This window comes from Thalassophryne amazonica, chromosome 10 (assembly GCF_902500255.1).
Source record: "Thalassophryne amazonica chromosome 10, fThaAma1.1, whole genome shotgun sequence".
Taxonomy (NCBI): domain Eukaryota; kingdom Metazoa; phylum Chordata; class Actinopteri; order Batrachoidiformes; family Batrachoididae; genus Thalassophryne; species Thalassophryne amazonica.
This window is the reverse complement of record NC_047112.1, coordinates 99,879,178-99,905,247: the sequence shown is the minus strand read 5'-3', so window position 1 is coordinate 99,905,247 and position 26,070 is coordinate 99,879,178. Positions and strand designations below refer to the sequence as shown.

Here is a 26,070-nt window from a genome sequence, read left to right as displayed (position 1 = left end):
GCTAACTGAGAGGAAGGTTATACCACACGTACCATTTGAACCAATGGGAAAAATGTTTGTGAAACTCTGATGCTTATCAAATAGAGGGACACTGAAGCTCACTGTTGATCTGTGCTAATTAAATAAGGCTGTTGTGTATTTAGAGCAGAAGAAAGAAGTCCTAAATAGACCCCTGAAGCCTGCTGACGCTGATGCTAAACTCTAGATTTCGTAGCCTCAATAGGATGAGAATCTACAATGCCCCCTGGACGGGGTCGCCAGGGCGATGCAGTTTATTTCCCCGGCTGAGGCAGGTACGCATTTACAGCTGGGTGGACTGAGACAATGTTGATGACATGTCCTCAGACATGGGGCCAAATACAAAAGTATTTGTATTTGAAAATACTTAAATACATTTTTCGGAGTATTTGTATTTTCTGATTTTGAATTCAAAGTATTTGTATTTCAAATACATCGCCGATCCAAGTATTTCCAAATACTTTTCAAACTTGGGAATCTCTGTGACACCATGTTGAATACAGATTGTCATAGTTTTGATTATTGCCTGTGATATAATAGTGAATTTGTGATAAAACATTCAATCCTTTACTTATCAATAGTATTTGGTCATGCTATTTTCACAATAAATTGGCATCGGTTTATCAGTTTTGTGTTGATTTGTTGTTTATAGTTCATGGAAAGTATTTGTATTTGAAATACTCTAAATATAAAGTATTTGTATTTGAAAAAGTACAAAGTATTGTATTTGAATTTCAAAAATGTAAAGTATTTGTATTTAAATACAATGCAAAGTATTTGACCCCATGTGTGCATGTCCTTGGAAAAGACACAGACAGGTAGCACAAACAGGATTCCAACCGGAGTCTACATACAGCTGCTTGTCCACAGAGCTGCCTGCTCTACGTTGACTGTATGTGCTACATTGTTTTTAAGACACACACCGTGGCTCATTTATTTGATGACTCGGGCTTAATCAGGTATAATTTAACAGACACTGTCCATGGTTCTCACTTTGATGCAAGTCAGTGACGTCATGAACAAGCGCTATCGCGGCTGCCTGGTATAATCAAAATCCCGACCACTGAGCAAATTTATATAGTTTATGTTGTCTACCATTTATACCGCCCACCCCTATCAAACAATTACTAGTTCTGATTAATTATGACCATTTTAGGTCAGAAGTCTTACCTAATGGTTAGCTGTATTATCAGAATTATTTGATATAATGCGTGCCTGTATTAACACATCCACACATACGTGCACTTGCCATTGCATATCAGCTCTTTCTCAATTGTGGTCAGGTCCTCTCTGAAGCCGGTAAAGTACTTATAGAGTGCCCAGACGAAGGCCTGATAGGTCCTGAAGGGAGGATCGGAGCCCTTTCTTGAGCTGTGAGAGGAAGTGGATCCTGGTGGGCAATGCTCCGAGCTGTGACCCGTTACCTCATCTATGAACCGCTGCAGCCTGAAGACCGCCTGCCCATACACCGCGATATGCTCCAGCACAGAGTGTAGACAGTTCTGCAGTACAAAGAGGCTGGTTGCTCAGCAGACATGTCACACAGAACATTTACTTAATCTACAACTACTTTTGACATTTTCAACTCACACTCGTCAGATGAGTCACCACCACATTACTTCTTACGGACACTTTTCCATCATGGTGCTGGAATATAAAGTGTTTCTTAACTCCTGACAGAAGCCTGAAACATAACGCACACAATCTACTGCTCAAAAACACATGACAAAAATTAACCTATATGATTAAGTTATGAGAAAGTATGAAAAATGTATTTCTAAATTTGACCAGGCAACAGTCATTTTTCTCTCTCTCTCTTGAAGCAACAATGCGTCTTACCACAATGCCTCACGGATTACTTGGGTCTCTGTGACAAAGGTCTTTTCTTCTGGCAGATACAATGGATCAGTGTTATATAAATGCTGATCCCTACGAAGACAGACACCAAACATAAATATGCAGAAAATTAGTCATTTTATAATTGCTCTATGCCTCTCTTAACAGACAAGAAATCGTGAATAATCTACATTATTCAGATCGCAGACTGAAGGTTTAGTCCACAGACTATAGGTTTTCGAATGAAAACCAATAGTGTGAACAAAAAAAAAATCTTTCAAAATCAATACACCAGCCAGGAAAGGTGTCCTCTGGCCTCCTGCTATAAACATTATTGGGGCCAGAGACAGCTCGTTTGAGACCTCTGTGACACATGTAACAGAAACAAACCCAACAAATATTTTAATTTTCCCACAGATAATCATTAGAGCCCCCTCCCATATATATATAATTCATTCATTATTTTATTTATTTATAACATGTTATGGAGATTTGCTTTACATGCAAGTTTAAGGAGAATAATTTTTGAATTTATTTATTCTTTTTGATTTGTTTTGTTTTTTGTATTTGAAATGGCATAAACAAATTAAAATGTGTGAAATACCAAGTGTTCCAATACTTTGGGCAACGTTAACGCACTAACGTTGCGTTAATTATTGAGGTCATTATTGCCAACAATTTTGTTCCTCACCTTAACGCTGCGTTTTTTTTGTTGTTTTTTTTAACCCTTTTATGACTGTTGTTCGTTGCCTTTTATTTTGAAAGCGTCAGTCGGGAGCGAGCTTATGTTGCTGCTTCCTGCTGATAGCCGAGTTCATACAGAAAACGACACGAGGATCGAGAAAAGTACAGGCTATGCAATGCACAACAAAACAAAATGCAGAAAGACGCCGAACTTTTGAATGGACATTTTCGGTACAAAGTTCTACAGATGGTGCATTGGAGAAAAGCAAAGTTATCTGTAATCATTGCAACGCAGAATTTGTGTTTCACCGAAGCTATACAAGTCTCAGGTACCATCACAATGGTTACTGTTTTATTTATTTTTACAGATTCTCATTTTGATATGAAACAGGATAACAAATGACCTGCCAGTGGTTTTATATTTGGTTTCATTAGAGTGTTTCAGTTGAAATTTACATTTTCAAATATATGCAACGTTCATTTACATTTTTAAATAAAACTGTGCTTTTAAGCAGCTTTTGAATTCATTTTTGGGTTTCACATATACCATGCGATTAATCATGATTAATCACATAAAGTCATTGAGTTAATGCGATTAAGATTTTTTGTTTGCCCACCCCTAATTTTACACACACACACACACACACACACACACACACACACACACACACACACACACACACACACACACACACACACACACACACACACACACACACACACACACACGTAAAGGTTTGGGCACCAGCTATGACTGAGTGATATTTGAGAAGTGAAATGAAGTTTATAGGATTTACAGAAAGTGTGCAGTATTTCTTTAAACAAAATTAGGCAGGTGCATACATTTGGGCACCCCCCCCCCCCCCAAAAAAAAAACATCAATATTTAGTAGATCCTCCTTTTGCAGAAATAACAGCCTCTAACTCTTCCTATAGTTTCCAATGAGTCTGGATTCTGGTTGAAGGTATTTTGGACCATTCTTCTTTACAAAACATCTCAGGTTTGTTGGTTTCCGAGCATGGACAGCCCGCTTAAAATCACACCACAGATTTTAAATAATATTCAGGTCTGGGGACTGAGATGGCCATTCCAGAACATTGTACTTGTTCCTCTGCATGAATGCCTTAGCAGATTTTGAGCAGTGTTTAGGGTCGTTGTCTTGTTGAAAGATCCAGCCCCTGCGCTGGCCACAGAGCATGATGGAACCCCCTGCAAATGTTACTGTAGGTGTAGCAAGCATTTTTCTTCGAATGCTGTGTTCTTTTTCAGCCATGCATACCACCCTGTGTTATGTCCAAATAACTCAATTTTAGTTTCATCAGTCCACAGCACCTTATTCAAAAATGAAGCTGGCTTGTCCAAATGTGCTTTAGCATACCTCAAGCGACTCTGTTTGTGGTGGTGTATGCAGAAAAGGCTTCCTCTGCATTACAGCATCATACAGTATCTCTTTGTGCACAGTGACACTATCTGCAGCAAGATCATGTTGGTATTTGGAGCAGGTCTGTGGGTTGACTATGACTGTTCTCACCATCCTTCGCTTCAGCTTATCTGAGATTTTTCTTGGCCTGTCACTTCGGGCCTTAACTCGTACTGTGCCTGTGGTCTTCCATTTCCTCACTATGCTCCTCACAGTGGAAACTGACAGCTGAAATCTCTGAGATAGCTTTTTGTATCCTTCCCCTAAACCATGATGTTGAACAATCTTTGTTTTCAAGTCATTTGAGAGGTGTTTAGAGGTTTCCATGTTGCCACTCATTAGAAGAGATGCAAAGAGGGGAAACATTTGCAAATGGCCACCTTAAATACCCTTTGTCATGATTGGATTCACCTTGTAAGGAGGTCAAAGGTCAATGAGCTTAACAAACCAATTTTGTGTTCCAATAATTAGTGCTAAATGTATTCAAATCAATAAAATGACAAGGGTGCCTAAATTTATGCACCCGCCTAATTTTGTTTAATTATTGCACACTTTCTGTAAATACTAAAAACTTCATTTCACTTCTCAAATATCAGTGTGTTCATCTACTATATATTTAAATGAAGTTTCTAATCCAAAGAACCAATGATTTATAAAGGAAAATCATGAAAATTATCAGGGGTGCCCAAACCTTTGCATACAACTGTATATACACACACTAGCGTCTTGCCCATGGATGTTCTGGAATTACACGCCATTCCAATTCATATACAAACTTTGCTTAAATTATTACCACCCTTGAAAAATGTCAGCTACCTATTTTACAAACATTACCCATTCTAGAGCCCGTGGATCTCCAACAGGCAAAAGGCTAGTTATTATTATTATCAGAATTACTATTATTAATATATTTTACTATTACTTCTATTTTGTCATTTGATTTTTTTTTTTTTTTTTTTAAATGTACCACAATGGAAATAAGTGTTTTGAATTTCTTGCATCATCCATGTATTTTTAACGTATTTACAATTATGTACTTACACTGGACTTACTAAATGAACTCACGCACACACTCACGCTTTTAATATAAAGAGGATTTACTGCCCCCTGCTGGAATGGTGTGTTAGTTCAGAATGTATTTAGCAACGTTAGCTAATTCTGTAGTTTCTCCAAAAATATTAGTCCTACCAACGGTCCGTTTTGGCACCATTCATCCTTGACCCAAAATATATAAGCATATCAAACTGCAAATGTCAGCTGTCCCTGGTCACAAGCATACAGAGCTTTTTATTTTTTCTGCATTTTGCTAAAAGCAGGTGCTTTTAATTTTTAAACATGCACAAACAAAGACACCAAAAGCAATACTCTTCACTCATGGTAACGGCAACATGACACTTAACTAAACTGACTAACAGTGTTATTGTTTTGTGTTTTTGTAGTTCATTTGGTTTAAAGTAGCCACAATAACATCTAAAATCCCAAAACCCCGACTCCCATGGTGCATTGCAGCACAATGTCCATTGTTTAGTGGTTAGAAAAAATTCCTAATTTCTCCAAACATTTTGCAGCGTTCATCCTTGACCCAAAATACCTAAGCATACTAAACGGCAAATGTTAGCTTTTCCCGGTTTCTGCATGATCAAAGCCATGCACACGCATGCACATAGAAGCCAGTTGCCTATTATAATATAAATATTCCTTAAAATTAGACAGGTAGTCTTGGAACAGGAAGCCAAAAACAATAGAGCACAGATGACTGTGTATCCGCCTGGCGGGCTGCTGATACACAGCAGGTGATCAGGTCTACCTGCTGAGGTGATCAGTGAGGAAAACCTGCACTATCTCGGCCATTCATGGCACACTATTGCCCACCCCTGAATCTGACAACTAAATAGACCCTATTATGGAAAGTTCCTATCCCGAGTATTCGCTGGATCGAGGAAAGGAAACATATGCTTCCACACACTCCACCAAATGTTTGTGAGGCGTTGACATGCTTTTGAGCAGTGTAGTGCATCAGCAGCCTGCCAAGCAGATACAGTCATCTGTGCTCTGCTGCTTTTGGCTTCCTGTTCCAAGAACACTTGTCTAATTTTAAGGAAAATATAAAATGACAAGGATCTATTTTGGTGTCATATAAAACAAATAATGAATGTTTTCACATTTGTGCAGTACAGTATATTTTTATTGGTTAAAGGAATGTTTTATTTAATGAAGCTAATATGCATTAAAATACTCGTATTGTTACCATTGTACTCAAACATTCATTATTTGTATATTAATTAACAGCAAAGCTCATAATTAATTAGATTTTTTTTAATCACCTATACACATTTCAGGGTTTGGATGGACAGATCTGTGCTGTAACAGTCTAAAAACATTACACCTTATGTCATTACAAGTAAAGGCATACAAACAGCAGAAATCTTACCAAACATTTAACAGGTTGGAATGCAAATGCAAGCTGTGAGGAAAACGAGGTGCATGAGCCACCCAGTAAGGCGTCACAACATGCTGTTCAAGCCAGGCCCGGGCATCAGACTCGCCCACTGGAATGACACAAACTAGTCTTCAACAATAAACCTTCATAATACACAGAAAACATACAGGCCTCTTTGTGTTGTAATGACTCAGATTTTCTTTGCCATTATTACCTTCACAAAAGTTCTGTTTTTTAATGTGCCATTTTAGAGGGAGTGGTTGGTCGTTCACCAGCAGGATTACTCAATGGATGATGAACTAATGATGGCCTGGAATTAAAACTATTATGTTTTGAGGCTGGGCCACATAAAGGCGCAGACACAAAAAAATAAGTACGACAATGAGAGATCAGGTGTTGCTAGTCTGCATTCTTAAGTCATTCCAGAAAGGGCTGAGGGGGTGCAGGTTTTCTTTGCAACCACCCACTCCAAGTGATTTCACTAATTAACTGATTCCATCTGCTCAAAGTGATGTTCATCAGTGAAATTACCTGGTGGAGTGGGTGGTTGCAAAGAAAACCTGCACCCTCTCAGCCCTTTCTGGAATGAGTCGAAGAGCTCTCTAAAAGCTTGTTTTGATGTGGATCCGGTGAACTTTGGAAACAAATGTGGTTAAAATTGACAGTCAGGCACAACAGCATATCATGTGGCATACAAGGCTGTTTTTGAGACTATGCCAGACTGATACAAACGTATACGTCAATGATTCACCCAAAGAAGAAAAAGACAAAGCGAGCCTGAAAGCTTTCTAGGCAGCAGAGGGTTCTCCCCAGAAATTTAGAGCACAGTGGCTCTTGGGTGCGGGAGGTGTCACCAGAGGACCCCCCCCCCCAAAATGAAGAAGCTGTAGCCATTTGCCTTTTAAACATCAAATGGAAGCCATTTCCTGCAACTTCATAAACAGAAAAGACTAGGATACACGTCTAGAAAAAAGATCTGCTTGGTTGCCCATAAATTGAAAAATAATTTAAGAAAATAAACTTCCATGGATGCAAGTATCTATCTTGCTTATTTATTGTTGTATTTGTATGATGAGTGTTTTTATACTTTTTTTAACACTAATAAATTAATTTTGAGCTGTTTTCTCTGCAAAAATGTCTTTATTCATGATGAGCTATATTCTTCCATCTGCTAGGCAACCCTCTTCTCCACTGTGGTCACTGAGTGCAGCACCCTGTGGGTTCCGACAGTTTCTCCGTTTCATGGAAGGTGGGCAACCTCCAGAGATGGCACAATAGCCCTCTGATCCACAGGCTTGTTTCCCGCTTGTGATTCCTCACATGGGGTGTGCAGCCAGTACTTTGAGTGCTGGTCCCAAGCCCGGATAAATGAGTATAGAAAGCAGGAGGTTCGGAAAATCTCAGCCACGTGAGGTCTGCAGCCATTTCACTCTGAGTGCCAGTCCCAAGCCCGGATAAATGAGTAGGGTTGTGTCAGAAAAGGCATGCAACGTAAAACATGCCAAAATAAAGCAATTTTCCATACTGGATCACTCGAGGCCCAGGTTAACAACGACTGTCACCGGTGGCATTACCCAACAGAGTGCTGGTGGAAATTTGGCTACTGCTGGGTGAAGAAGAAGAAGAAGAGGGGGAAAATGTGTCCACAGACAGCAGGAGAAGAGGAAAACTAAGAGTGGCAGTGAGAGTCGGAATTTTGAATGTTGGCAGCATGACTGGTAAAGAGAGAGAGAGGTGGCTGACATGACAGAGAGGAGAAAGGTAGACATATTGTGTGCACAAGAGACCAAGTGGAAGGAAAGTAATGCCAGGAGCATAGACCGTTGGTTCAAATTGTTACATCATAGTGTGGAAAGGAAGAGAAATGGTGTTGGGGTCATTTTAAAGGAAGGGCATGTTAAGAGTGTGTTGAAGGTTAAGCGAGTGTCTGACAGAGTGGTGAATGCGAAGTTGGAAACTGAAGGGGTGATGATGAATATCATCAGTGCATATGCCCCACGGGTAGATTGTGAGACAAAGTAGAAAGAAGATTTTTGGAGTGAGTTAGATGAGATGGTGGACAGTGTGCCCAAGCGCAAAAGAATGGTGACAGGAGAGGGCACTCTGACTGCTTCTAGTTTTTTTCTTTGTTTGTTTTTTAGAAGCAGGTTTTCTTAGAGGTGCAACAAGTGATGTGTTGCATAACTGTTTTGTTGGTTTTAGATTTTGAAATTAAAAACTGTTCAGATGTAGTCAGAATATGACACTAGGCGCTTCTTGTTCTGCGGGGTGTCTGATTTATCATCGTCCAAAAACAAGTGGTTTTTCTCTCAGTTTCCATATTTTGGAGCAGACTCACTGCAATGAAGCAGTATGGCAAATAAAGTACATTATTGGCTCAAAAAATTACTTGAGTAAAAATAGAAATACAGGTTTACCTAAGGAATGTGAAAAATGCTTAACAGTGGCCACCTGCCGCGTTCCTTCCTATGCGATCAACATCTATAAATTTATGGCATTTGTGAATTGATGCAGATTCATCATCAAATAGCCGCATTGTGATGCATCTAAGAACTGATTTTTATGTAACATCCTTCTGAAAGAACCCAAACTAAGGACTTTCAGGCACAGTGACACTGTTACATAAATAGCAAACTGTAGATTTGCAGCACGTTCCCTTCACACCTGCCCATGTCACTGGAACTGTCTTGTTGGCATTGTCCTGGTCCTCCTGGGGGGTTCTGTCCAGCTGGATCCCAGAATCCTCTCTACTAATTGGCTGCTGACTGTCTTCATCATCACTCTCTTCTTCAGACCACTCCTTAAAAAAAACAACAACAAACAAACAAACAAACAAAAACTATTATAAACCACTGATATTTTCCCATATCTGACCGGTTACCATGACAATTAGTCCGGAACGCGTATCACATTTGTTACAAACCAGAAAGCTAAAAACATGATTAGAAAAACCAAGTTGGACTAATGACTGGACCATCTGTTAGCAAGTTCTTCATGGAGGCAAAGCAAACAGGTCAATGAGCCATCATCACTGTGACATCGACGACCTGTGAGCGGCTGGAAACAGTGATGACCAAGCAGAAACCGTCTTTTTTTTTTATCTCTTTTTATTCTTCAATATCAACAGGAGCCCAGTACTCAAAGCAATTCCAAGGAGTAGCTCAGCCTCCATCAACAGCCGCACCCAAAATGAGCCAGCTGGCACCACTTTTTATCCTCTGCTCCTGATTGGACTGAACCACCTCCTCCATTGCAAATGTTTCTCCTTTATCATAAATACAAACATTTTAAAACTACCTTTAAACTTCACACACCACACCCTAAAACCCTCTACACAATGCTAAAACATTTTTCAACACCCTAAACTCCAACTACCAATTCTCCCCCCCCCCATCTGATGGCCTCTCCCAAAACCTTTAAATGGGATCCAGGCTTATAAGAAAAGTTTTGCCTGAACTCCCTGGAGAGGGCACCAGACAGGTAAGAGGCCTTTTCAATCAACTTCATCCTACTCATTTACCCCCATCTGACCCTGAAGTCTCAATATTCTCCTTCACAGGATCTGAAAGACAAAACCCCATTTTACTAAATGCTCCAATTCCCAATCAAGAATCATTTATACCAACTTTAAAATACAAAATATGAACCAAAATGCAAATCAGCAATTCCAAGTGCTATACAATTATTTACTTTACACAATTCATGTGATGAAGTGCTACTTCATCCTAACATTCAGGTGATACCATAAGTCTGCGTGTTTATATATTAGTCCAGCGGATATGTAGAAGAATCGTTCACTTCCGGATAGAAGCATGAAATTTGGCACAAATGTAGCTAATTATGTCCTCTTTCATATAAAAGCAAGACCCACCTCAGATCTTGCATGGCTCTTGCGTTATTCAAGATGGCGTCCAAGATGGCCACCAAAAATCTGTTTTTGGCAAATAACTCAAAACTATGACTAGTTAGAGCAAAATATTGCATTACCATTGTATAGAAATATGGTTATTCTGCACATTTTGAGCCTAATTACAAGCTTGTAGCATGAATAGTTTTAAAGATACAATTTTTTAATCAATTAACAGTAGCGGATCTTTGTATATTCAATGTAACACTAATAGCTGGGTGATTTTGTATACAAACTTTATTAAAAATTATACCTGTAAACAGACAATAAACACAATCACACATACATTTCCATATTATACAAAATATTTTTTCAAGTTTGTGACAATGTGTTCAGACATTTGATCAATTAATAGTAAGTATCAACTTCATACAAAATGCATTGTTACCTAACTTATGTATGGCCTAAACCAGCAGTCACCATTAAAATATAGGCTGCACAGGATTTCAACATCTACAACTGTTAAAACAATTAAATATTATTATGAATGCAATCAATAAGTTTAGGCAATTTAATAAGTACTAAGGATCCACTTACCAATCTGTTCTATTCAGATCACACAGAGCCTTGTCAGACTCACTACTGGAATGAATATGCACTGTCCCTGTAGGCCACCACATACCTGCAGGCCTCCACACTGCTGCCCTCTACCAAGCTGTGTAATCAGCAGTCACGTGCACACACTTGCCCAACACTCAGAATGACTGGAAAGATTAGATAAATGCAACATCCCAATTACTGATACCATATCAAGGAACAAATTGCCACTGTTTGGAACATATGCCAGCACAAATGCTGCTGCCAAAACAAAGTTGTCAGCACTGAAATCTGATTGCATTTTATTTGCACGTTTGTACCTGGCTTGTCAAACAAGAGATGGCAATGTTGAAGAGTTTTTTAAGCATGAGAACTGTGCTCATCCTCCATCACTTTCTAATGCTGGAATGTTGTGGCATGGGAAAAAGTCAGATCTTCTGCAATGTATCGGCATTTCTGATCACAATCAACCACCACCAAATGTCGACATGAAAGTTTTTGATGGGGCAGCTGTCATTAACATGTTAGCACCTGGTGGAAGTAAAACTTTCAAGGACTATTCAGAGACTGTGTTTTTGCCTTACATTGCAAAGCAGGCAAAAGATATCAAACGTATTGATATTGTTTGGGACATATCTAGAAAACAGCCTCAAGGAATCCACCAGAACTTGCAGAGGAGTAGGTATTCGAAGAAAAGTACTACCAGAACCTGCAATTCCAAGTAATTGGCAAACCTTCCTACGCTGCTCAGAAAACAAGGTGGAACTCTTTCAGTTCCTAAGTCGAGCAGTTGTTACACTGGATGTGAAAGACACTGTTGTTATCTCCACACTGAATCAAGCTGTTGTGACTAATTGTTCAGTTGATACTAGTGCTATCAATCCAGCAAACCATGAGGAAGCTGATACAAGAATGTTTTTGCATGCTGCTCATGGTGGATACAGATGTTGTTGTTCTTGCTGTTGCATATATGAACCAACTCAACATTAACCTCTGGCTTGCATATGGTGTTGGAAAATCTCTGACATACATATCAGCCAACAGTCTAGCAAGTGCTCTTGGACCAAACAGAAGCAAGGCGTTACCTTTCTTCCATGCATTCAGTGGTTCAGACACCACCTCCTTTGCTGGGAAAGGCAAGAAGTCTGCCTTTGATGCCTGGAATGTTGTGCCAGAGTTGACTACAGTCTTAGCGAGGCTAAGTTGAAGGCAGGACACCATTACACCTAAAGATGAAGCTGCCCTAGAGAGGTTTACAGTGGTGATGTACAGTCGCACATGTCCTCTGTCAGATGTTGACAAAGCTCGTCAAACTCTTTTTGCCCAAGGCAGACAGTCACTGGAGAGCATTCCGCCAACCAAGGCAGCCCTTAGAGAGCACATTAAACGTGCTGCATTTCAGGCTGGACATATCTGGGGACAAGCTCTGAAATACCAGCAAGATATTCCAGATGTCACAGATTGGGGTTGGGAGAGGTGTCAGGGCAGATTTACTCCCAAGTGGAGCGCTCTGCCAGAAGCATTAAAAGTGTGCCAAGAGCTCATTAACTGCAGTTGTAAGAAAGCTTGCAGAGGCTTGTGCAAATGTTTCAAGGCAAATTTGAGTTGCACCTCTTTATGTCATTGTGGTGGTGCATGTCATCAACTAATGTAGTGTAGTTGCGATGATTTGTATTTCGTAATTGTCATTTCATGATGTTCATTAATATCTTCCTTTCTGTCAAGCTTAAAATAGGAGTTTAAGAGTTATATGGTTTAGCTTGTTCATTTAACTTTGATCTGAAAATTGTCTGGATTAGACATGACTTTGCATTTTATGCTGTAGGACAGTAAATGCTTGTACATTTGTATGGTTATAGATTAAGCCCTAATATATCAGATTTCTTGGAATCCTTTAAACTTTGCAATGGTGTATCTCAGGAACTGTGCATCATACAGACATGTAACTATGCTTAAAATGTGCAGAACAGCCATATTTCTATTCATTAGTAATACAATATTTTGCTCTAACTAGTCATAGCTGAGTTATTTGCAAAAAAGTGCTTTTTGGCAGCCATCTTGGACACCATCTTAAATAACGCAAGAACTGTGCAAGATCTGAGGCAGGTCTTGCTTTTATATGAAAGAGGACATAGATAGCTACATTTGTGCCAAATTTCATGCTTTTTATCCGGAAGTGAACGATTCTATCGAAAATTGACGCATATCCGCTGGACTATATACAGTAGCCACATAATAAACAAATTATTAACCTCACTTGCTCGGTCTGTATGGGACTATCAGACCTTGATTGTACGGATCTTGCTGCATTCAGTCCGTACTGTCAAGATCTTAGTCTGATATTTTTCCGTACAGACCTCACAAAAATTTTGAAAATTCTGTTTAAGAGATTCAGCATTTATAGCAAATGTGTGGCAGTTGGTATTCACACTGCAATGAACACTGCCATCTACTGGATGGGAGTGTGAATACCAATTGCCACACATTTGCTATAAGTGCTGAATCTCAAACAGAATTTTCAGTTTCCAAATTGCCTTTTTATTTACAAATGAAAAGACATATTTACAAATACAGATTTATTTGTAAAACCCAACACACACTACAGTAACTTGTGTGTTGGTTTTTACATATATACAACCCCAATTCCAGTGAAGTTGGGACGTTGTGTGAAATGTAAATAAAAACAATACGATTTGCAAATCCTCTTCAACCTATATTCAACTGAATACACCACAAAGACAAGATATTTAATGTTCAAACTGACAAACTTTATTGTTTTTGTGCAAATATTTGGAATTTTGAAATGTCATACTATCATATTGTTGACTTTCCTCTCAGCTGCTCCTGCTAACGGTGCCTCAAGAACTCTGTCTAGATCCTCATCTAGTTGGATCCATGCTGTGCTGTTATTAGCTGGAGGCCGTTTAACTTTCTCTCTCGTAGGATGGGCATCTGAGGTAGTGTTATGAGAGGCCCTCCTGTGACTTGTGGACGGGCCAGGCACTAACACATCAGTTCCCAATACTGTGAGTCAATTTTCCGATTTTACGGTGTGTGGCCTTTAAAGTAAGTCACCACAGCCAATTCCATCCTTTTTGCAAAATCTATTACCATTTGCCCTTCCACACTCCTCTCCTTGAGAACACATCTAGCCATTACTTCCTCATCACCTCTGTTCCCTTCACCAACATGCCCACTGAAGCCCACTCCAAACACCACTCCGGGGTTCTCCCCAGGCGATGGAATAACGGTGCCATGACGCCATACTGCCATCGCAGCACCGCTATACTGAGTGGTATCATCTCATGATGTTTTAGCATGAGACTTGGTGAGAATCTGACTGCGCGCAAACCCATTTTTGCAGGGAAATTTCACATAAATACCTTCAGCTCTATTTTATCCTCTTTGTCCTGTTTATATCCAGACGACACGAACCATGACACAACACAAGCATTACATGAAGCCCGATGATCAGAGGACGATCCCTGCATTTTTTTCATCTCTCTGCCGTGGGATTGACCAGATCGGAGGCCAACAACAATGCTGCTGCCCCTGTGAGAGTGAACAGGGATACCTTTATGAAGAAAAAGGCAAAATGGAAATCAAAATTCTTGAGGTATAGAGACATGCTTTTATTCTTTGACATTTTGGTGCTGGATAGTGGTGTGCATTATTTCCATTCTTCTGTTTTAACACTTGTTTGTAGCTTTTTTTTTTTTTTTTTTTTTAGATCTAAAGGATCTTGCATGGAGGTTTTTAACGGATTTGGGATAATTTGGGGGTGCTGAATCTGAATCTGGTGTTGGTTTTTACCACTCACATCACTTTTGTGAGATATGAAAACATGTTTCTCAATATCAAGCATTGAAGCAAAAGCTGCAATCTCGCAAACCTCTTCCACACCAAAAACAATATTACGGCTTGTGTTCACATTTCGCGAACCTGGTTTAAAAGCTTTGCTTCCGAAGCTGCTTTTGTGCATGATTACTGGCATCAAAACATGAGTGATTGAGCAACCTTTGCATAATCCAATACGGAACATGCAGATTGCAAAAAACGTGATGTGATTGGAAATCTGAGCTGAGATTCAATTCAGCACCCCAAAATAACCCTAAAGCAGGTCTCAAAGACCATGCAAGGAAAAAAAAAAAAAAAAAAAAAAAAAAAAATTGTTGACCAGTGTAATTTTTTGGGTTATTTTTCCATTCCGTTTTTCAATTCTTCTTGCAAGAAGGAAGGCATAAGTACTTTTTAGTCTGTGTAAATTGGTTTCAGTATCAAATTTAGTTAATTCTTATGTTCCAAGTTTGTCATTAGCATTTTTTTTGGGGGGGGGGGGAGGAAAGAAATCTGGACCTCTTGTTTTTCAAATGTATTTTGACAATATACAGGAGTGTCAAAATCTGAATCACATGGACGAGGTGATATTGTGACTCTGGATTTCAAATTATTCAAACTGAAAGTTATGCAGGGGAAATGTGTCAAAAAAAGTCTGAAATCCCCCACATTTTCAACTGTCTTTCTGTACATTCTTTTTTCTTACAAATACGTTTATTGCACATTTGTTATATATATATATATATATATATATACACACATACACACAGGTTGAAATAGTACGTGCATGTGCTAGTTTGTGCACGTATTATTCGAGCGGTGCACGGAATTTTATACTGCACTAGCACTGGTGCAAGTAACTTTATCCAAGTTTTATCAACTATAAGCACCAATAAAATGAACCAATATAGGAATAAATAAGGAAAAAAAAAAAAAAAAAACTATTTCCAGTGTGTTGTCTTCATCTTCCCTGCGTTTTATGACCATCACACACGGAGCGAGTTGCTGTGCTCTATTTGTTGTGTTCATGCGCGCACATGTACACACAGAAAAGAAAGAAACAAATCTCTCTCTCTCTCTCACACACACACACACACACACACACACACACACACAAGTCACCATTTGTTTTATTATACATCTGTGTAGTTAATAAAACATGCGCATGTTTTCCTTTCGTTCAAAATGAACTCCATAATATGACCTAAACTGTCATCCTCACAACGGGGAGACGCGTCGCTCTCAGCATCCTTTTTAATGTGCTTAAACTCCAGATGATGCCATGCTGGGCAGCTGGAGTTCTCTATATGTCCTTGTGCGCCCAAACCATGATATACTCTGACCAGATCCATTTGTAATGGGGAAATGTATTACACTCTCTCCTGGTTTGTTGGCTAACAGCCAACATTTATGTGTCAAGACAATATTGAGTGCATGTTTTACAAATTGTGGCCACGTTTAAGTAGATCGTGCCCTTGTTTTACTCAAACGATGCTTTAAACGTGCACACAATATCATAAAACGTGCACACTTTCTCCACATGCAAAACATTTTGTGATGACACTTTCAGCACTCTGTAGTTCCTCGCTCTCTCTCCCCTCTGTCATAATTGTGTTATAAACCAGTCACCATTTGTTTTTTATACATCTGTGTAGTTAATAAATAAAAATACTCTTCACGGACAATTCGTTCGTGCGCGCACGTGGAACAAAAAAAACTGTCTGCCGCTGCTTTCCCTTAAACTCTCCCCAGACAGAAAGAGTCTGACATCAGAGGAGGAGTTTTAAGGTTGATATAAGACTGACTTTTCGTTGTGCAAGTAACGTTTTTTTTGTACAGGTAATTTTGTTACTAGCGCCAGTGCAAGTAGGTTAAAAATGTATTTTTACCCCTGATTTATATATATATATATATATATATATATATATATATATATATATATACATACACACATACACACACACCCACCCCCTGGCAATAATTATGGAATCACTGGCCTCGGAGGATGTTCATTCAGTTGTTTAATTTTGTAGAAAAAAAGCAGATCACAGACCTGACACAAAACTAAAGTCATTTCAAATGGCAACTTCCTGGCTTTAAGAAACACTATAAGAAATCAGGAAAAATAATTGTGGCAGTCAGTAACGGTTACTTTTTTAGATCAAGCAGAGGGAAAAAAATATGGACTCACTCAATTCTGAGGAATAAATTATGGAATCACCCTGTAAATTTTCATCCCCAAAACTAACACCGGCATCAAATCAGATCTGCTTGTTAGTCTGCATCTAAAAAGGAGTTATCACACCTTGGAGAGCCGTTGCACCAAGTGGACTGACATGAATGATGGCTCCAACACGAGAGATGTCGAAACAAAGGAGAGGATTATCAAACTCTTTAAAGAGGGTAAATCATCACGCAATGTTACAAAAGATGTTGGTTGTTCACAGTCAGCTGTGTCTAAACTCTGGACCAAATACAAACAACATGGGAAGGTTGTTAAAAGCAAACATACTGGTAGACCAAGGAAGACATCAAAACGTCAAGACAGAAAACTTAAAGCAATATGTCTCAAAAATCGAAAATGCACAACAAAACAAATGAGGAACGAATGGGAGGAAACTGGAGTCAACGTCTGTGACCGAACTGTATGAAACCGCCTAAAGGAAATGAGATTTACATACAGAAAAGCTAAACGAAAGCCATCATTAACACCTAAACAGAAAAAAACAAGGTTACAATGGGCTAAGGAAAAGCAATCGTGGACTGTGTATGACTGGATGAAAGTCATATTCAGTGATGAATCTCAAATCTGCATTGGGCAAGGTGATGATGCTGGAGCTTTTGTTTGGTGCCGTTCCAATGAGATTTATAAAGATGACTGCCTGAAGAGAACATGTAAATTTCCACAGTCATTGATGATATGGGGCTGCATGTCAGGTAAAGGCACTGGGGAGATGGCTGTCATTACATCATCAATAAATGCACAAGTTTACGTTGATATTTTGGACACTTTTCTTATCCCATCAATTGAAAGGATGTTTGGGGATGATGAAATCATTTTTCAAGATGATAATGCATCTTGCCATAGAGCAAAAACTGTGAAAACATTCCTTGCAAAAAGACACATAGGGTCAATGTCATAGGGCCTGCAAATAGTCCGGATCTTAATCCAATTGAAAATCTTTGGTGGAAGTTGAAGAAAATGGTCCATGACAAGGCTCCAACCTGCAAAGCTGATCTGGCAACAGCAATCAGAGAAAGCTGGAGCCAGATTGATGAAGAGTACTGTTTGTCACTCATTACGCCCATGCCTCAGAGACTGCAAGCTGTTATAAAAGCCAGAGGTGGTGCAACAAAATACTAGTTTTGTGTTAGAGCGTTCTTTTGTTTTTCATGATTCCATAATTTTTTCCTCAGAATTGGAGTGATTCCATATTTTTTTCCTTCTGCTTGGTCTAAAAAAGTAACCGTTATTGACTGCCACAATTTTTTTTTCCTGATTTCTTATAGTGTTTCTTAAAGCCAGAAAGTTGCCATTGGAAATGACTTTAGTTTTGTGTCATGTCTGTGATCTGCTTTTTTTCTACAAAATTAAACAACTGAATGAACATCCTCCGAGGCCGGTGATTCCATCATTTTTGCCAGGGGTTGTGTGTGTGTATGTATGTATGTATATATATATATATATATATATATATATATATATATATATATATATATAACCTTCGTGCGCATGCGTGATTTTTTTCACGCCTGCCGGTTGCATCATTCGTCTGTGAGCAGGCTTTGAGTGAGCACTGGTCCTCCCCCCTTGTCTGATTTTCATTGCGAGGAAAATGTCTGAAGGATTGGAGCAGCGCTAAATCAAATTTTTCCAGAAACTGTGAGAGACAGCCAGGTGGAAACCATTCGGAAGATTCAGACGGCTTTCGGTGGCTTTTCAGTCGAGTGAGTATCCAAGAAATTGTGTAAGAGCTGGACATGTCACAACATGTCTTGTGAGACTTCCAACACAGAGGTGCTTTTTGTTCTGCGCCATTAGTGGCTCCATCCCGATGCGCGAACCCTCCGCATGTCTTTCATTACAAAATCTTCTTTCACAGTGGAATGTGCCGAAAAAGTGCTGATGTCCACCTCTTCTGCAATTTCTCTGGTAGTCAGACGACATCCCGGATCAACACAGCGTTCACTTTGGAAATGATCTGGTCATTTCAGCCTGTCGATGGCCTCCGCCATTGTGCGCCATCTTTAAACTGGTTGTAACACTCCTTAATCTGTGTGATGCCCATAGGATCGTCACCGAAAGCCGTCTGAATCTTCCCAATGGTTTCCACCTGGCTGTCTCTCACAGTTTCTGGAAAAATGTGATTCTTTCCTTGCAATGAAAATCCAATGAGGGGGGAGGACCAGTGCTCACACAAAGCCTGCTCACAGGCAAATGACGCAACCGACAGGCGTGAAAAAAATCATGCATGCACACGAAGGTTCAAGATTGGCTCATGCAAGCACACGATTCAAATCCATCAGGTTTTTGAAAAAAAAAATAAAAATAAAAAATAAGGTCTGATACTTTTCTAACAGACCTCATATACACACAAACATTTTAGATTTATTTCACTAATCAACAATTCAGCACAGAGTCAGACCAGGACCCCAAGTGGAAGCGTTGTGAGTCGCTTTGGCTGATAGTTACCAACAGCACCGTTATGCTAAAAAGTTCTGGGGACAACCCTGCCACTCATGTTTTGAGTACACTCTCCACCACCTCATGTAACTCATTCCAGAAATGTTCTTTCTCCTTCATATCACAACCTACTTGTGGGGCATAATGCGTTGATGACATTCATCAACACCCTTTCAATTTTAAACCTCACACTCATCACCCTTTCAGATATTTTTTTAATCTCCAACACATTCTTAACATGCTCTTCTGTTAAAATGACCCCAACACCATTTCTCCTCCCATCTACACCATGACAACTTCAACCCATGTCTGATGCTGCTGCTCCCTTCCACTTGGTTTTTTTTGTACACACAGTATGTCTGCCTTTCTCCTCTCTATATCAGCCAACTCTCTCCCTTTACCAGTCATACTTCCAACATTCAGAATAGAATAGAATGCGTCTTTATTTGTCATTGTGCATACAAGCACAACGAAATTAAAAGTGCAATCTCACCTCAGGGTGCATGTACACATAAATAAATACTAAAATTATACTAAAATACAACCCCAATTCCAATGAAGTTGGGACATTGTGTAAAATGTAAATAAAAAATGAATACAATGATTTGCAAATCCTCTTCAACCTATATTCAATTGAATACAGCACAAAGATAAAATTTTCAATTGACTCTGATGAATATGTGATTTGCACATCGAAACCTTAGTCTCTTTTGTATGTTTTCAGCACCTTAATAAACTTTTCAGCACCTACTTGTGTTACACCAGCTGCTTTTCTCTTCTACAAGTCAGTCCTACCTGGTTGCACTGGATTTTTTGTGCTGTACAGAAGTGCAGAAAACTCTCCTTATTTGTTATAAAATATTTAATGTTCAAACTGATAAACTTTATTACCACTGTGGTACATCACCTTATCTTCTAACAACACTCAATAAGCGTTTGGGAACTGAGGACACCAATTGCGAGTGTCATGACTGGGTATAAAAGGAGCATCCCCAAAAGGCTCAGCCATTCACAAGCAAAGATGGGGCGAGGATCACCATTTTGTGAACAACTGCATGAAAAAAATAGTCCAACAGTTTAAGAACAATGTTTGTCAATGTTCAATTGCAAGAAATTTAGGGATTCCATCATCTACAGTCCATAATATAATCAGAAGATTCAGAGAATCTGGAGAACTTTCTACACATTAGCAGCAAGGACGAAAATCAACACTGAATGCCCGTGACCTTCGATCCCTCAGGCGGCACTGCATTAAAAACCGACATCATTGTGTAAAGGATTTTACTGTGTGGGCTTAGGAACACTTCAGAAAACCATTGTCAGTTAGCACAGTTTGTCGCTACATCTACAAGTACAAGTTAAAATTCTGCCATGCAAAGCGAAAGCCATACATCAACAACATCCAGAAACGCCGCCGCCTTCTCTGGGCCCGAGCTCATTTGAAATGGACAGACGCAAAGTGGAAAAGTGTGCTGTGGTCAGATGAGTCCACATTTCAATTTGTTTTTGGAAATCATGGACGTTGTGTCCTCCGGACAAAAGAGGAAAAAGACCATCCAGATTGTTACCAGCGCAAAGTTCAAAAGCCAGCATCTGTGATGGTATGGGGGTGTGCTAGTGCCCGTGGCACGGGCAACTTACACATCTGTGATGACACCATCAATGCTGAAAGGTACATCCAGGTTTTGGAGCAACAAGTGCTGGTATCCAAGCAACATCTTTTTCAGGGACGTCCCTGCTTATTTCAGCAAGACAATGCCAAGCCACTGTCCTCTGTTCCCAAACGCTTATTGAGTGTTGTTAGAAGGAAAGGTGACGTAACACAGTGGTAAACATACCACTGTCCCATCTTTTTTGAAACCTGTTGCAGGCATCTATTTCAAAATAAGCAAATATTTGCACAAAAACAATAAAGTTTATCAGTTTGAACATTAAATATCTTGTCTTTGTGGTGTATTCAATTGAAAATAGGTTGAAGAGGCTTTGCAAATCATTGTATTTTGTTTTTATTTTACACAACGCCCCAACTTCACTGGAATTGGGGATCTACGAAAGTATTGATGTTGATTCTGATACAAAATTACTCAATGCAGTTCATGAGATGGAGAAATCTGTGGCTCTGCTCACAAGAATTTCCAGGTTGGCATGAAGACGCTGTTGCTACAGTAAGCTTCGCCAACCAAATTTCTTACAGAAAAATAAACCGTGCAAACGATGGAATTGGATTAGAATGCGAATAACGCCCTTGTGTCTCACGATTTGCAGATGTTAATGCTGGATTACAGTCGCAAATAGGTAAAACTCAATTTGCGACCATAAAATCCAGCATTAACATTCGCAAATCATCAGTCACAACAGGGTTATTCCCTAACTGTACAGCGGTATTTAGTGCACAAATGGCTTTTACAACAAAGCTATTTTTCAGTCTGTTTTAAATGTCTTGTAAGGTCTGCCTGATGGCAGCAGTTCAAACAGATGATGTCCAGGGAGGGTGGGAAGGGTGTCTGACTATGTTTTTTGCCTTCTTGAGGCAGCGGCAAGTATACAGTTCCTTTATTGAAGGCAGGGAACAGCCGGTGATCTTCTGAGCTGTGGTGACGACCCTCTGGAGAGCTTTCCTGTCTGTGACCATGCAGCTGGAAAACCACACACTTGCCAACAGCAGTTTCTGTGGCAAGTGGTTGTTCCTGAGAACCCTCAGGAAATACAATCTCTGCTGCACCTTCTTGATGGTAGCCATGGTGTTGGTGCTCCAAGTCAGGTCATCCCTCAGGTGCACACCCAGAAACCAGAAGTCAGAGACTCTTTCTACATAGTCCCACCGATGAACAGCAGCTGTATGTTCAATTTCCTCCTCCTATATCCTATTAAAAGTCCCTACTCTCACTCCCAGCCTTCTAACTGCTGCCTTCAGACATGTTCATCTCCCTTTCTTCTTCTTCTTTGCCCAGCAGCAGCCCAATTCCACCAGCACCCTGTTGGACAACAGCACCTGTAGCTGTTGTACATGGCAAGCAGCCATTGTTAACTTGGGTTTCAACTGATCTGGTATAGAAATTGTTACCTGCATGATTTTTGTGGGTTTTTAATATAAGATGCTTTTACTGATGCAACACTACTCATTTATCAGGGCTTGAGACTGGCACTCAGAATGTACTGGCTCCACACCTTAAGTGGCTGAAATCTGACAAAATTGACAGGGAAATTCCTTCCTCTTCTACCCTCTTCATTTATCTGGGCTTGGGGCCGGTATTCAAAATGCACAGCCCATGTGGCATAATAGTTATTATTTCAGCCGTAACAAGATACATTTACTATTGTTGTCATTCAAGTCCATGGTGATTTTTTTTAAGCTTGATTATGGAGCACAGAAACACCATCCCAGCTTGGTCCTGACTTGGATTTACTCACAGGTGTATCTGGATAAGGTCCAACATCTACCTCCTCCCCCTCCATCAGATATTCAGCCCAGTCAAAATTGTCCTCTTGTTCTGCTCAGGACAAAATTTAGATAGAGATGTAATTATTAACACAACATGGATGTGTTTTAATAGCAATTAACAATGTCACAAGTTAAAAACACTCCAAAGTCATCACTAAAAAGTGAGCTCACCAGCCTCCTTCACCCTGGGTCGCTCAGTAAAGTTTGTGTTTGAAGGCGAATCCGATAAGCAGAGCAGCAGTGACAGGATGCAATAGTGTGAATCAGTCTGCAAAGAACAAAGGAACACTGTACTGTGCAGACACAAGGCGAAAAAGACACATTTGAACAATTAAGAAAGTCATTATTTAGTCTATAAATAGATAAAAATGCATAAAGTTTCACAGGTTTGCATTCCAGATACATTGAAAATTTACCCATTTTATGCAACGGACAGTCTAATAATTACAAGGAAATATGTCCATCCACCCACTTGGGGGTTCTTAAAGACATGGAGGATTTGATTCTTTTACTACTGTGTTCATGGAAGATATTACTGATGTGATAAATAAAGCCACCTTGACACTTGCACAAATTTGATCGCCGCATTGCCGTGCAATTCGTCATGTCAATGCGTGATGCTTTGTCCTGCTTGACGCCACACTATATAAAAATATAATGCAATGCAAATACCCTCAGCCATATGAGCATAAAAATAGGGAAGAGAATGTGACCTTGTGACCTCTTAAAATAGGTCGAGGTTAGCCATCTTTGAACTTGTCCAAGGTCTGTGTCCCAAGAATGTTCTACGTGAATTTGAAGACCCTGGCAGTAATGGGAATGGAATTATGCTGAGCACAGAGACCGTTGGACAGATGGACACAAAGTCTTTGCAATACTGGATGGCCATATTTTGGCCTTGGGTAATAAAGCCTGTGCTTTATCATTTCATAGCCGATAACGCATTTACTCTCAGAACTTGGCTGATGAAACCATTCTTTCATCGCTCACAGAATCACAGAGAAATTATCTACAGCTGCAGGTTGTCTCATGTGATTTATGTGGGGGAGAACGCATTTGGAATCGTGTCTCAAAGGTAATTATTTAGAATATATATTATAGATTGGTAAAACAGTGGCATTTTCATTCCTTCTCATGAATTAGATAATGTATCTGTAAAATGATGTTTATTATAGATGTCATCTCTTCATAATCTAATTTCAGGTTCAGATCAAGTTTCACTTTATACAGTCTTTGAAGGATTACATCAAAACTACAGTACTTCACAGATTCTTACCATAGATACTGGGACATGGAAGATGCCATTAAATCTTGGAGGTGATCCAGATCTGGATCTTTCTGGGTCAAGTTTCATTTTATATAGTTTTTGAAGGATTACGTCAAAACGACTTCAAGGATTCTCACCAAATTTTCACCATAAATAAATATTAGCGTGTGAAAGACTTCACTGAATTTTGGAGGTGGTCCAGATCCAGATTGGCAGACATCAGAAATCTATTTGCTCTTGTTTTGTGTATGTTTTACGGTTTGTGTAGACATTTTCTTGCATGAAATATGTTGTATTACCAAAGTTTCATATTGTACAACAAAGCACTTTGTGACCATTGGTGGAATGAGCTATATAAATAAATTGTACTTATTTACTACTGTGCCTTACCTTTGTCCCATCTGTATTAGGCAAAGGTGAGTTCAGGAACTCTTCAGTCAGCTTCATCCAACTTTCTGCTTTGCTCAAGTCAGAGTGCACCATGAGCTTTTCGTATATCCTGAAAAACACGCCAGATTACATAATAGTGGTGTGCAAACAACTGTTTAAAGGAAATAATGTTCATCACTTACAATTTTTTTAGTGCATGTAGTACTACAGATGTTCAAGAAGAGAAATTAATTTACTGGGCATTCATTACAGATTATTGTTTCTGAAGGAAAATACAAATTTGGACAAGTTCTAGCATACTCCACTAAAAGAATCCCAATAGGGCTACAGCTATCGAATATTTTTGGAATCGAGTATTGTATCGATTATTTTATCAATTAATCGGAAAAAGAGACTTTCGTGGTTTTAAACAATATTAATAGTGGCAGGGATCTTCCTAAGAAATGGCACAATGTTGCTGTGCCATCAAGTAGATTTTTAAGTTTAGGGTGTTTCCTCTCTGTTTTCCCAGGTAATAATTTATTTTTTTCACATTGTTAAGAGTTTTGGAGCTTTGCCGAACGATAAGCCCAGGCGGTCAGTGAAATCTTCAGTCTGCGGACAGGACATTCTTTTTTTTCCTCTTATTGCGCATTTCATTTGCACTTTTTATTACTGATTTATTCAGTGTTTAGTGTATATTTATATATGCCGTACAGAGTGCAGCTCAAACTGAAGTCAAATTCCTTGTTTTCTGTGGATACTTGGTGAATAACACACCTTTTGAAACGACGGCTGTGGAGTGCAGCATTTCCACAAAAGCTGCACTGATAAATCAACTGTCCAGCCTGTTGATTAAAAACTCTCATCAAATCTGAATAAAGACATTTTCTTTTTTTTTTTTGAACACTTAAACATGATTCACTTAAAGTGCGCATCCTTCGCTTTATCTGTGGAGGTGGAGAGCAGCCAGTAGACCGTGTTTTTAAAAAATAATATATAAACACACTGCTTCAATTTAATTGCGCAATAAATCCATTACAGACGATCAGCGCTCCTACATTAGTTATGCTCATACTCTATGGTCTTCTCCATTTTTTGTGGGAGCATTACAGCGACACATACAGGCCTGGCGTATGTACTACAGCGTTAAACAAAGCCTCGAGGCAAATTTTTTGCCTTGAACATTTTTTGTAATCCAATTATTCGAGCTACTCGATTAATCATTTCAACCCAAAATCCCAATAAACAAACTAATGATGGTGATGGTATAGAATCATAAAACCTATCCAAGTGGACCCAATCTGGTACCAAACAAAGCACTTTCATACTAATCAGAAAAAAACCTGCAAGTCAAATCACTTAAATTAGTAATGTGAACCCAAATTTTAAAAATATATAGACAAATTCAACTATTTAAAAAGTAATAGAAAGAACAAACAGAATAGATAGTCTACTCACCCACTTATACTGCGATGGACTTTGTGGCTGTCCACATCCAAGAAACGATGAAACCTGACAAACACACAAAAGGCATGATTTGCCAGCATTTACTCAACAAAATGGCTATCCGCACGTAGCTATATTGACAATGTAGAATTCTATCCATATGTAGCCAAGCTAAGTATC

General features: G+C 39.3%; 1 protein-coding gene across 3 annotated transcripts in view; it reads right to left on the bottom strand.

The window, feature by feature from the left end:
* The window catches only part of tubgcp5 (tubulin, gamma complex associated protein 5), a 69,901-nt gene that overhangs the window by 36,198 nt on the left and 7,633 nt on the right, over nt 1–26,070 (bottom strand). For 2 of the 3 annotated variants that reach the window (XM_034180616.1, XM_034180617.1), the window contains exons 2-10: nt 25,903–25,956; nt 24,463–24,571; nt 22,977–23,073; nt 22,775–22,854; nt 9,063–9,198; nt 6,390–6,507; nt 1,858–1,947; nt 1,609–1,702; nt 1,268–1,520 (exon numbers count right to left, since the gene is read on the bottom strand). In XM_034180616.1, the coding sequence (XP_034036507.1) occupies nt 1,268–1,520; nt 1,609–1,702; nt 1,858–1,947; nt 6,390–6,507; nt 9,063–9,198; nt 22,775–22,854; nt 22,977–23,073; nt 24,463–24,571; nt 25,903–25,956 (1,031 nt within the window). The remainder of the gene's footprint in view (nt 1–1,267; nt 1,521–1,608; nt 1,703–1,857; nt 1,948–6,389; nt 6,508–9,062; nt 9,199–22,774; nt 22,855–22,976; nt 23,074–24,462; nt 24,572–25,902; nt 25,957–26,070) is intronic. The other variant, XM_034180618.1, reaches the window with a different exon arrangement.